At 47.4% G+C, this 13632-nt stretch overlaps 1 protein-coding gene across 15 annotated transcripts in view; it reads left to right on the top strand.

Moving 5' to 3' along the window:
• LOC119433400 (probable maltase-glucoamylase 2) overlaps positions 1-13632 on the top strand; it is a 128637-nt gene that overhangs the window by 66760 nt on the left and 48245 nt on the right. For 10 of the 15 annotated variants that reach the window (XM_049659169.1, XM_037700582.2, XM_037700583.2 and 7 more), the window contains exons 2-5: positions 336-455; positions 5994-6136; positions 10866-11000; positions 12140-12390. In XM_049659169.1, coding sequence (XP_049515126.1) covers positions 382-455; positions 5994-6136; positions 10866-11000; positions 12140-12390 — 603 coding nt within the window. In that variant the 5' untranslated portion in view covers positions 336-381. Of the gene's footprint in view, positions 1-335; positions 456-5993; positions 6137-10865; positions 11001-12139; positions 12391-13632 lie in introns of those variants that run through there. The other 5 variants (XM_049659172.1, XM_049659174.1, XM_049659173.1 and 2 more) reach the window with 3 other exon arrangements.

Below are 13632 nucleotides of genomic sequence, written 5' to 3'. Positions count from 1 at the left end.
GCCCGGTTGTTGGCGCACTCGTGCGAACAGTGGCACCCAAGAAGATTACGAACAGGTTCGATCAGATTCCGACAGTATGCGACTGTCTCTTAGACGCGGTCTCACGTCTGCAAAAAGCAGGCGACAGGTGCACGGTGCGATTCATCATGCGATCTATCGTGCAACCTGTCGTAGCAGCAAACGCAAGATTCTAACAGCGTCTATCGGGTTCCTGCATGTTTCAACGGCACATATAGGGCGCGTCGCAAGTCATATTGGACGCCGCCTCGTTCGTGCCTAACGTGTGACTGTCGAAAACAATACGATAATGCGACATAACTATATGATATGTGCAGGACGAGATGAGCGAGCGCACGTGGAACCTGAACCCTCCACACCACTATGTGCCCTGGATCGTCATCAACGGCGTGCACAACGACGAACAGCAGGCCATGGCGCAGACAGACCTGCTGCAGGTTAGTGACACCTCGCTCAACGACGGCGAGCTGCGGCTTGAAGGCCTTCAACTTCTGCCGACTCCCGAGTCGCATCGCTGTAGCATCCAGTTAACGCGAAGCCAAGTAGGCATGGGCCTCCGCGGCCTCCGGCGCCAAGCAACACGCCAGGGTGGGGATCTCGGAGGCGAGGTCGCAGGTAGCTATTTGTGTGGTGCTTTACGAACTGAGGTATCAGCTTCACGGTAAAATTCTCGTGCCAAGTTCAAACAGTAGTTTCGAGGGAAAAACAACGCGTTAGTAGATCTGTGCAAACTATAGGCATACACGAAGAGCATAGAGTCATGTGGTGTCTCTTCTTTCCTTCCTGTTTGCGTCTCAATTTTTTTCGCTGGTTTAGGTTAGGTGAGGAAATTACAAATGCAATGTAAGGTTTCATGCAGCTGTTAAGTTACCTCGCCGCTGCAGGTCGTATGCGACGCAACTCCCGACGGTCGCAAACCGCCGCCCTGTTTCGCCGACCTGGAGGATCGGCGCGCCCTCCAGAAACTGTCCACGTCCATCGAGGAGCAAGCCGAGGACGCGCCGAACGGGTCCTCCCAGCGAGCGAGGCTGCCCGTCCTCGGGCACAGCCTCAAGGAAATCCACGATTGACGAGTGGCCCGCCTCTCCGGTCAAATTCGCCGCGCTGGCTGGCGCACCCGGTGTTCGTATTTGCATACAACACGCATACCGCCATTCCTTCGCCATCGGGACGGCACGCGATTGTCCTTGCGTTGGACCCGTTCTAGAGTTCACGTGATCGTTGTATACACCGACCATGTTTGGTAGCGATGTTGAATGCAGTGTCGTCATGTATGGCGAGTCGCTGTTGGAAGTTCCTGAATCTCAACAGCAACACGACGACACATTTGCATGATATCGTTCTGACGCGTAGATACGGGGTCGTTTAAGTAAAGTTGCTTGATGTATAACAGTGGTCAGGTTGGCAACTCTAGACACATTTAAGAACTTTGAAACAAGCGAAAGAAATGTATATACTGAGAAACTTGCCAGCGTCGTTTTGTATTTTACCTTGGTTTACCTTGGTCGAGTTCAGTTGGGTTGGGTGTTTAGCGTCCTGAATCAAGGCTAACAAGTAGCGGTGTCCGAGTAGTAATTTTTGAGACCGAATCTAATCGAAGTCGAATAGTGCTAGAAATGAACCGAATGAGCTATTCGAATACATTTCGAATAGCTCTCGCATAATGAACATCTGTTTTCAGTATTATTATAAAACAGTGTTCACATCCTAGTATTAATAACTTTAACAAGTTTGACATAACATTGCACGTTATGAAGCCTTAATTGCTTTATTAAACTGCAAATGGATCAGGAAGAAATATGTAGTTTGTTCGTATGCGACTCTTCGGTGAGTACGATTGATCCCCTTTTAGCGAGCTGTTCCAGAGGGCGAAAACTGAAATCTTTTGGGACCTCTGTATGCAGTGTGGGATCTTTGGCTTGAAAAGCGTACAAATCAATCGCAGAGGTATCCAGTGGTTTACAAAACAACGCTTAGTCTCGAGCAAGAAAACGGCTCTTAGAACGGCACGCGCACGGGGTGCTTTGTTCGTCGTACGGTAATGAAATATAACAATGTATTTGGTCGGGAATGTCACACTGGCCCACAACCTCTGCACACTCGCCCTCATTTGAAGTTGTGCAACAGCCCTCTAGAGCGATTCTGCTAATACCGTTGTTGAGTCGAGTTGAGCTGTGGCGCAGTGAAGTTTGTAGGACGGGTAACTAAGGCGACTATTCTCAGTTGCAGGCACATAAGTGCCCTGCCCTCTGCCGACGTTGCCGGTTGGAGTTGCAGATTACGCTCTCGTTTATACGCACTAGACGCTGAATGCTCGCTCCTTGACAGTCTTAGGCCGTTGCACAAAGGTTTTTGCACAAATGATTTCGCGCAGGAGGGTACGCGCAGCTTTCCAGTGTGCACGTGTGTGTATTGGTGTTTGCGTTTCGTATTTCTCTTGTTGCAGTCAAAAGCTAAGTAACAAGGTATAGTAATGATCTCCAGTCGTACAGGCACGCAAAACAGCTGTAGTTCTGGACTTGTGCAGTATTTTTGTTTGGTATATGACGAAATGGTGTGTACAGTTCAGTAAAAAGTCGTGACGCGGTCTCCAGGTTCTGCTGCAATACGGTAAGGAGCGTCAAAACAGCTCCCCCCCCCCCCCCTCCCCCCCTCTATAGGGCGCCCTCAGTGCACTGTAACCCACGGCAAATCTTAGACCGTGTGAGGAGCGGAATACGACACACCTTTGCTGGCAGAGTGGCTTCCAGTTAGTGCCTGGCTGCCTCCGTTTGGAAAGAGAGAAGAAACTTTCGTTCGGAGCAGCTCGTACTTCCAGGCGCCGGAGGGCGGGATCTGGCTAGGTTGGAATACGGAACGCGTGAACCGAAAAGCAGCAGAGGTTGTCGCCACACTTGTCTCTCTCCTCGTTCTGCGCATGCGACTTTCATTTCTGTCCTCGACTATCTACACGTCTGAGGACTATTAGCATCATGGTGCCACTAAAGTGGTAAGTATAGATTACTATCGCACGTAAAAGTTTGCGCGATTACACGCCTCGGAGGTACATAAGACACAAGGGGCTTCAGACAAGAGGCGGAACGAACTCGTGATAACACTTGCTGTAATTGCTTTTAGTGAGTAAATGATACAGCGGATGAAAAGGGTCATTGACTTAGGCAGCGCGAAATAACGCAGGACGGATGAAAAGGAGCACATAGTTCAGGCACGCTGGAGACGCAGACAAACTGGAATGTACATCACTGCCACGCCGACGGTCGCTCAATGCGGACTCGATGATGCGCTTTTGTGACTTCCTGCTGCTGAGTTTTGCGAGATCTCAGTTGATCCTGCTTTCAATAAGAGGTCTGTCTGGCTAAGGGTGGTGCGGTGGGCAACCCTTAGATCTTTGTGCAAGGGCATGCAGCATACGCGCAATCAGTGTACGGTTTCTTCACAACCACACGCGTTGCAATCGGCGATTGTCTGCTATTTCAATCAAAAAGCAAGGGAAATGAGAAGAAAATAGATGTAACTATAAAATTCTCGATTGCGATTTGGCTTGCTCGTTATAGTAAGACATCATGAAGCGATGTGTGAGCATGCTGTTTTTAAAGTGCTTCCGAACTGTATAACAACGCAGCAAAGCAGTTTTGCTGATATTTACTGTCAACTTCTTTTAGCAAGGTCAAGCCTTTTGCAACGCTCCGTATACTACGCCATCTGCGCGACACTTTCTTTATCCATTTTCCTGTATTATTTGGCGCGTGGCCGAATTCATTTGTAGCATTGAGTAAAACTGTCAAGAAACTAGTTGCCATCATTTGCCAAGGCATGCATACGTTGTGCTTAAAAAACACACATAAAAGAGAAAGTAAAGACGTGGTAAAAGTGGAAATATTTCAACTAACATTGAAACGTATGATGTCTTACTTATTGAAGAAAACGTGTGGTTTACATAAAATCAACAAATTTGTGAGTAATGATTTTCGAATGTAATCTGAAATTTTGAAAATTGTTCAATTATTAGCTCGGAAAATTAGGCGTGGTAATAATTTTGTGTTCCGGCGATGTGTTCCTGCATGCACGCCACTTTGGCTGAAGCTCCATGCAGACGCGCCGAAGGAACCGATGACCGGAGAACCTGATGGAACATCTATAGTTGGCCAGAAGGAAGTTGAAAACGACAATAATAAAAAAAACAGGAGATTCTTTCTTTATTTCTCTCTCTCTCTCTCTCTCTTATTTACAAATTTTGACAGTGGTTTGCAATGATCTAGTTTCTCGGTTTTTCGCTACGTCGCTAATCGCCCCGTGGTTATGTATGTGCCACGGTTGTAACGTCTCGACATTACCATCAAACGTTTTCGGAGCTAATGTTTTCGTATTTCCATGACTTCATCTACCGTTAGCCCTATACGATTTCTTTCTCCCTGCCGTTCCATTTTATGTTAATAGAATTTGTTTGCGAAATTTGCGGTACCTATTCTCGGTCATTTCTTGTCTGCCTTCCTCTGGATATATTTTTTAATTTCTCTTGCAAGGATCACTATGCATTTTCGTTCATGTTTCCTGTTCTACTACTAGCAAGTACTAGTTATCGGCCCATCACCTATACGGACAGTGGAATTGTGCCATGGTGGAAATAAAAAAAAATGCTAAATTTTGTTCAGTCCTCCACGATTTGTGGCTTTTTCCAGGGCAATCATAATCATCACCAACATCATCAATATCGTCATGGTTAGTTATATTGTTGTTCAGCGTTGTACAGCTTGACTACAACCGCAGGTCAATTCGCACAACTTAACTGAAGTACGGTTACGTTGCTAGGGGTGCTCTCTCCGCTACTATATTTCGTCACACGGTCTTTTAATCATTGTTTGTTAAGCTTTTTTCAGTCCTGATCAAATATCCTTTTTTAATGCTTTTTTCCCCACAAATTTTGTCATAACTATAGTCGATACCTGGTCACTTGATTTCGGCGTTGCGTGGCCAATCCGTCTCGCGGGTATGCGCCATGATTTAATGCGTCGACATCAACACCTGTATGCGATTTCCGAGTTTCATTCATTTTCAAGTATACTCCTGGTTTGTGACACTCATCTTTTATAAAGTGAAGTTTTCTCTGTCTCCTGTCCGTATACCTTGCGGGTGGTGGCTGTTGGTTGCCGCTGTCTTGCCGATTATACAAAAACTTGGGGCCACTGCATGGATAGGTGCAACTGGACGCGTGCCACGCCATTCATACGTCTATATACCATGCGCAACCTCCTGGTCAAATTGTTGTACAGCATTTCCCGTGAATAAACTGTTGAAGTTTGAGCATCGTGGCCTCTGCCTCTCCCTTTTAACGCCATAGCGTTAAGGGCCCCGTGTCGCAGAAAATCCGGCGTCGGCGTTAAGCATCGGCGTCTGGCGGAAATAATCATGCCGTACCACATCATTCCGAACCACCCCGACTGGGCAGGCCCTTCGCGTGGCGCGAGGCGTTAGTGAACAAAAAATTGAATTTCTCAAAGTAATATCCGTCAGAAAAATCGTAAAGTACGACTTAACCACAACCTACAGACGTGATAGTGTCGGATTGTAATTTGAATATACGAGAAAAAAGCCTGAGAAGCAGCCAGGGATCTTGGAATGCCATCGCGTTTCACTCTTAAAGGCGAAGCTTAAGCATCCTCCAAATTTTTGTGATTGTCTGCCGGCGTTATAATATTATCAAAAAAAAAAAAAACCAGGCCGCTTTTCGGCCAATCCTTCTTTGTGGGTACGTGCCAGTGATTGGAATCGTCGTCATCATCAAAATCAACCCGCGGTCCGGGAACCGGTCGCTCTCGACGCCTGGGATGCCGCCGCGGGCGTCGAACGAGCAAGCAGCCCCGCTCTGCCCTTGAGAAAGTGGGGGGCAGAGTGGGAGGGCGCAGTCGCGCGGCCCGCGCGTCCCAGGCGCCCAAAATTCTCGCCGGCTCTAACCCCTCTCGTATATACGCGCATAGGCCCCGAGCCAGGGATCGGGACGGCGCGACGCTGGGCGCTTGCAGTGGGACTGAAGCGACAAGCCGAGCTTTCGGGTGCTGTATACACGGAGCCGGGTCTCCCTGCATGGACAACGGCGCCAACGTCAACCGCTTCGCGATGAGTGAGTGTTTTGCACATGTTCCGTATGCACGTACGACTGTAAGTGTAACTGTAAGGTGCGTCCGATTCGCTTGCCTGCCGTGTTGTCGTCTGACGCGCGGGCTGTGGTGATGCCGCCAGCGAGCAAAGGAGCGCGCCCGAAGGCGGCAAGTGACGACGCAGAAATGGAGCAGACACGAAGAACCCTAGAATATCTGGCACAGTAAACATTACGTTACAATAGAAGTAACTATGGAGACATTATACAGTGTTTCTCACAGCTTCGGGAGGCACTGTAATTTAGCATCGTCTACTAAATGAGAACGGGACAGTTGTGTAATGTGCACCATACGCACTGACCAGTAGGTAGCATAATTCTTATCATTGAGCTGGGTTATTCGATGAGGCGGACATTTGTAGCACGAGAAATCGAAACACGTATTCAACTAATTAACAAAAAATCGCTAATGAACTTAAAGCTGTTTTATACATTGAAGCACAAAAGTAACTGGAACGCCAAAGTATTTCGTCCCACACTTTGGGAAATAACATGTGGAAACTGGTGTCATCCTGGAAATTCATTTCAAGTGGATGCGTCTTGCGAGCTCACCGGCTACAATTCGTAAATTGCAATATGTGTCATAAGGTAATTAACCAATAAATTAGTCAATTTTTGTTAATTAGTTGAATATGTGCTTCGATTGCCCGTCCTACTAATGTCCGCCTCTTCGAATAACCCAGCTCAACAATAAGAATTATGCTACCTGTCACAGGCGATTTTGGAAATTTCCGCAAAGCTTAATTTTGAACACCCGGTATACTGACAAGCAATATGATATGACGTTCATTTATGTAGTACCCACGAATAATGACATTAGCTAGCGCCCATGCAAGTAGCATTTGCTTCTCGGGCGCTGAAAAGTTATCACACAACACTATGCTTCCAGAACTGATAGTGGGATCGAACATTGGTTTCTCGACGCAAACGTCACGATGCTCTATTAGACTACAATCGCACGCATATTACAGTCGACTATCGTTAAATCGACCTCGGGTAATTCGATTTTTTGCCTATTTCGGCCTCTCCGGAAAGGCCGATTCTAATGAAATTTGGTGCACTTGAGAGAGAAAGCTAAATTCTAGTGACCGTTGGAAGCAGAGTTTTGATTTTGGGCCTGACGCTTTTAAACGGAACTTTCAATAATTGGTAGGCGTAAAAAAAATTAAAGCATGAAGTTTACAAATTCGTAGCTCCGCACTAAGAACAGATATCGCAGTTCTGTAAACTACATCCGTTAGAGCATCCAAAGCGGACAAATTTGATATATCAATTTACAGCTTACGTGAATTTGTTAATTCTTTACACGATTTTTGCAAGAGTCTCACTCACATACTAGTGGTCTGTATGAGAGCCATTTATAATACGGCAATTTCGTGCGCGTTAGATGTATTATTAGATGCAATTTTCAGAATTGTGATATCGTTTTTCATTGCTGAGTTAGAGTTGTAAACTCGGTAGTGTCGTTTTCTGAAAATTAGTGATTTCCAACAATTTCTTGACGGCCTAAATAAAAAAATTCGCTACCAACAGTCACTAGATTTTGACGTTTTCTTTTAAATGCAACAAACTTAATCAAATTTGGGGCAGTGGTTGCCGAGAAGGACGATTTGTTCTTTCCCATGTATTTAGATAGTATAGCCCTCGAGCTAAAGGTTAAAAACAAGAAATTCAGGAGACTGCGCTGCTGTTTACCGAAGTGTGAGGCTGCTTTTAATTACTTTCAGAACTTTACTTTTCCTATCTGTCCAATTACACCGAAGCAGCGTTTAAACAACTCGCCGCCGCATGCCGTTTGAGTCGCGTTTCAAGGGAAAGATAACCTGACAGCGCGCGACAGAAGACGCGCGCTTCCGCCCCGCCTTTCTCCCTCGCGCGCGCGAGATTGAGCTGCGATCATCGTGTGACCTTCGCAAGCTTTCACTCGCGCATACAGCGTACGTCGCGCGGCGACGATGTTATCGTGTTTGGACTTTATACGGAACACCACGGCGACGGCGGCGACAGCAGAAATGCGCTTGGAGTGACCATATAATTGCTATCGCAATAAAATAAATTGTGGTGGTAGTTGCGCCGTCCTCTTGAGGCAGTGCAGGACGCCATGTGCCGGTAGGTATATATAGTTGCTTCGAACAAGTTTATTCAGACAATTTTCTGAGGCAGGCCAAATAGCAAGGTCACTGAAGAAGTCGCTGTGATCTGAGCACTACGGTGTTGCTTGTCAGTATCCGCTGTTCCAAGTTTGTTGCTGTTTATGCGTGGCGGGTAAAGGCAACTCATCGTTGGTAAAGCGTGTTTGTATCCCACAAAACCTGTGGGCGCAGGGCAAACTTTTCGAAAATACATGCATTACCTCCTCCCCTCCCTCCCTTTTATGTCTGCGGGATCTTTTTTCGAATTCTGAGGTTTACAGGTTGGCAGAGGGACAGGAGGTATGCTTATACGCATCGCATTTAGTTTTATAGCATTTAATTAACCGCTGCACGAAAGGCTCGCTTGGCGTAAATGCCAACACGTGTGTTGTATCTACACAGTCAGTTTCTTTTAACAGCGAAGCTGTTTAAGCCAGCCGTAATTTGTGGTGCATGTCAAGAGACTACCAAGAAAGAAAATAAGCTTTCTTGCCGAGGCGGGATTCGAGCCCGCGTACCCCCGGGTCCCAAAGCGAGCGTCGTAACCACTAGGCTATAGAGCCAAGCTTGCAGAACATGTATTTATGCGAGCCATATGATTGCGTTCGAGCGTCGGCGTCTTTGTCCACAGCTGGCGCGTTTGTACGCTCATGCTCTGCGAGGTGAAGAGGTTTTGCGCGCTATGAGAGCGAGAGAGAGAGACGCGTTCACGGAGCGGGTCTCCTGGAACGCGGTGTCGGCATCGGAATGCGGTGCCGGTGTTGCAAGCTGCGCTATGCAACGCGCAGTGACGGCTGTAACTCCGAGACGCGAGAAAAGAAATTATCAGCATCATGAGTAATAAGATTAAATGTTCGCGCGCACTTCCAGAAAATGCTGGGCTATACGATCGCCCAGCTTCGCTGTTTCAAGCGTTGCACGGCCGAGTGCAAGGTTAAGCGTTTTTTGTTTAGTTTTTCTTTGCAACTTTTGAAATCTTGGCCAGTCTTGCTTTGAATCATAGAAAATATTGCGTCGATTTCTCGATCTTTCTTACTTAATCACGAGCTATCTGGATGGTTTCTTTCATGACGTCTTGATGATGTCGATGACGCCAGGTACGGCATTCGTGGAGCAACTTTAGCTTGAAACAATCTTGAAGTGCTTATCGACCTTCACATTTACTAAGTGGCATCCTTTTATATGCAAGAAACGCGCGGTAGAAATTCCATAGCTTCGTATGAAACTTTAGTATAACTTCAGTGTGAAAGCTCTTGTGCTGAGGAGGTAATGAAAAAAGAAATTTCCACAGACAACTACTGCTTTTGCTTGATCCTTCGTTGAACTCTATTGTATCGAGAGTTAACTTGACCATCAATGGAGTAAGCGTTCAGTCTCACATGGCAAACTATATGTACGTTGGGAGCGATTAGGTGTAAGGGTTAATAGAACGTGTCTCAGCAATCCGTGGTTTGAAGATGACATTATCCTGCTCAGCAGCGCTGAACACGACTTACAAGAAAGATTGACCACCACCGTAATTAGTTGCTGCTCTGTGTGAGTGTCAAGCTGTACCTACATTAACAAACGGGTCTGCACAGAAGCTAGATAAGTAAATGTACTGATGAAAAGGACGTGGATATATACGGGGTTTTCATACTGAGCAACGGACACTCCTGAAATTTGGTCGAACCTCGGCAACTGCTTATTTCTTTTCTTATTTAATGAATCTCCCGAGCCGCTTCGCGGTGTACCAGCCTCTCGCAATCGCCGTAGGATCGCTATACACACTTTTGAAAAACGTTCCTATTGGATGGTGTGGCCTCCGAGATCACAACGGCGCACATTTGCCTGTGCGATCTCGGACGCCACGATAATTGCAGATCAGTGTCACGGATATGCCTGCAAGGTGGAAACGAACGTGGAAGGAAAGATTGTCATCCATCGGAGAGTTTGCACGAAGCTTTCGAGATGCGAACACCCTCAAATAGCCGAGCACCAGGCCGGGAAACATCTCTATCCAGTAGAAAAACCGGTGGGTTTCCGGAGGCACCGGAATTCGAACTTAATACCTCCCACATATGAAGCGGATGCTCTACCATTTCTTCCACCGCTCTATAGCAATTCTCTGCCCTTCAGGACACCACGTCAGCTCAAAGCCAACGTGGTGTCCTGAAGAGGTACATCACAATGTCCTGAAGAGATTGTATAGATCGCAATGGGTTTTGTGGAAATGCTAGCGCAATTTTATACTAAGGAAATCCGTACGAGTGTCTCGGAAAAAAAAAAAAAGCTTCGCACGGCAAAGAAAAATTCATCCTGGTCAGGGGGTCGAAACCGAGACCGTTGCCTTTCCGAGGCATTCGAGCTCTATTGTTGAACTTACCAGGACGCTAGCAGGTTGTAGAGTGAAGCCGAATTCATCGGCAACTCGAGTGGGCTTCCTTAGTAGCTTCTTGCTGTATACTCTCGGGTGGATGCCATTTTTCCATTTTATTTTCGCATAGAGTATGGCTGGCGTGGAACGGACTTGACGCACGACACGGGACGCGTGCTAAGCCTGTGCTGTTTTGAATTCGTAGGTGGCAAATGGAAGCAAGTTGTGTTCGTGGTGTTCACCATCTTTGGCGCGTACCTCTTCAACCGCCAGCGTGTGAGCTTCTACACCTTCGAGCCGCCGCTGGACGAGAGAATACCATGCGCTGCCGTGCCTTCCAGTGAGCGGCCATAATTATTTTATTTCTCCACAGCCTTGCGGTTCAAACAAACCGCGGCTGCCACACGAAAAAAAAAAAAAAAAAACAGCGCTTGTGTTCAGCAGCGGTCGTGTTTACGGTCGACTTCACAGGAAAACGTCAGTAGACTTCCTCATGGCTGTCTAAATAAATTTTTAGGGTTCACTTGAATGCACTTCAGGGAACACAGAGTTTGCTAAAGTGAAAGTTAATTCAAGCGAAACATGGGCATGGACATTTTCTAGCTGTAACTCTATGGGTAACTATGAGATAAAACAATTGCAGTATCGCCCGAAAGGCGAAACATTGATAACGATAGCAAAATATTAGACTATACGAAGCAATTGGTTCTTCGTTTTATCGGCCGTATAAATCGCAGTAAACATTCACTTACTGATTAAATTACCAGGCATGGGGTCACGCGCGCCCAGTCAAACGGGATCAGATCTTACTCGATGACCGCGAACACTTGCTGTCACAATGCTAACTTGCTGAAGAGCGCCAACAGAGGGGAGCGAACGCTTCTGCTATACCTCTCGCTTCAACGCGACATTGAAACTTGAAATTACTCCACCTCCAGCACTAGGCGCGCAGAATGACAGAACATATCCAGCCACAAGCCATCTCGGCTCGCCCAACTTTGCACCTGCCTAAGATTACCTCCAAGACAGGTCGCGGGCTGTGTAGACGCTCAGCCGCGCGGGCAGACATGTGCATCGACGGCCGTGCTAGAGGAGGAGGCCTCCTCCCGCCGCCTTGCGCGCGCTTTATCACGTGACCTTCAACGTTGGGCGCGCATCAAGCCACCGCCCTTCTCGGCTCACCCTCCCACGCTTCCCCTTGCACCTACAGCCTGCGGTGCGCGATAGGATCTTATCGCACTTGGACTTAATGCGGAACCTCACGGCGACGCCGATGGCAGAAATTCGCCTGGAGGGTCCATATTATAGTTGCATGAATAGAGGTATGTAGTCAACGTTCTAATTATCACAATGTTACGCGTTATTTGCACAGGCTAGGTGACTATTAGGAATATAGTAATAGAAATCATCAATAATAATAATAATAATAATAATAATAATAATAATAATAATAATAATAATAATAATCATTTCGCACAGTGATGGAGCGCCGGGAGGACTGCGAGGCCGCTGTGTGTTTGTGGAAGGAGGCCGAGGCACCGTACCCTCGGTGCTTCCAGCCTCGGGACTACTACGGCTACCGGCTGCTCGGCTACTCGGCGCAGGACTTTGACCACGTCGTGTTCAACCTGACCTATGCGGGCGGTCCGTACAGCCCTCACTCCGACGGTCTCATACCCAACGTACAGTTCGAGATGATCAAGTACAGCAACCGCATCGTGCGATTCAGGGTGCGCGCACGGACTAACCTGTTCTTTTTCGCATGTCGGTATATAGACTACCCTTCACGGAATACCGAGGTGCCGGAAACGTGGATGACAGTAACAATATTTGCCGACAAGTGGCGCAATAAGCACATGACACAAAGGAGGCACATACGTCCACATAATCATTGCACCTCTTCTCTTGTGTTGTACAGAAATCGTGCTATTTGTCGGCAAGTCTGCTACGACGACTTCCCCAATTTTCAACATTGGCAGTAACAACGCTGGTGACGCTTTGTTCGGCAAAAATGTCTGTATTACATGGGTGTTCTCGTCGGAGGGAAATGGAGGAAGAATTACACGTTAAAGATTACGTCTCTGCCTACGCTTTACGCTATGATTGACGCACCGTCACACTCCACTCAATCTATCCTTTACCAGGGCGAGGGCAGCGTTATTCCCTCCGCTGCCGGTATGAGCGTTGTGCGCACGCGCAGTTTTCCCGCTGGGCGGCGCAGCGCAAATTGGCAGGGCACACTGGTCTGAGCGAAGCGTAACGTATAGACGGTCAGCTAAAACTGTAACCAGTAGACAGACTTCACTACATTCAAAGCGTATGCGCGCAGCGGCCCTGCCGACGCCATGATGACAATAGTCTTCGACGCTTTCTCGCTGTACTCGGGTTCAAGGCAACGTTGAGGTTGAAAGCAAACGAGGATATCCTTGAATATCTTACCAGTGAAATTTAGAGGGTAGTTGGGCGATATGTCTACGCAACAAGACTTCCCTGTAGAATCTTCTTTTTATTCTCACCTCCCCGCATTTTTGATATGGATGGCTGTGGGGCTTTGCTGATGGCACAAAGAAAACACACTAGTTACCGTTGCTGTTAACAGTGGTCGGAAGAGAGCGGTTCTCAGGAAGATGGAGTCTTGAAGTGGATGGCTTATTCTCCTCCCGCTGCCCCATTGAGGATGAGAGAGAGTGAGCTACGCATGCATGAAAACACTGCTAAGGAGAGCAGTCGCTGCCCTGCCGACATGTATACCCTTGTCGAAGCGTCGCGGTTTCAGCGATGTTCCTCGTTCCACCACTGTTAATCACTTACGAGCCTGAACCGCTCTCTTGTTTTGGATTCTTACCACAGTTGCCCTTCAGCCCGCTACGGACTACTGCTACCAGCGTTTAGCGGTGGCCTAGTGAAACTATATAGTCGTCAAATTGGTCTATTGATGAGGGTCTGTAATCTTTATGCGCCTCTGTCTGCCG

Source organism: Dermacentor silvarum, chromosome 11 (genome assembly GCF_013339745.2).
Source record: "Dermacentor silvarum isolate Dsil-2018 chromosome 11, BIME_Dsil_1.4, whole genome shotgun sequence".
Taxonomy (NCBI): Eukaryota; Metazoa; Arthropoda; class Arachnida; order Ixodida; family Ixodidae; genus Dermacentor; species Dermacentor silvarum.
The sequence above is the reverse complement of the archived record's forward strand: the minus strand, read 5'-3'. Positions and strand labels throughout refer to the sequence as shown.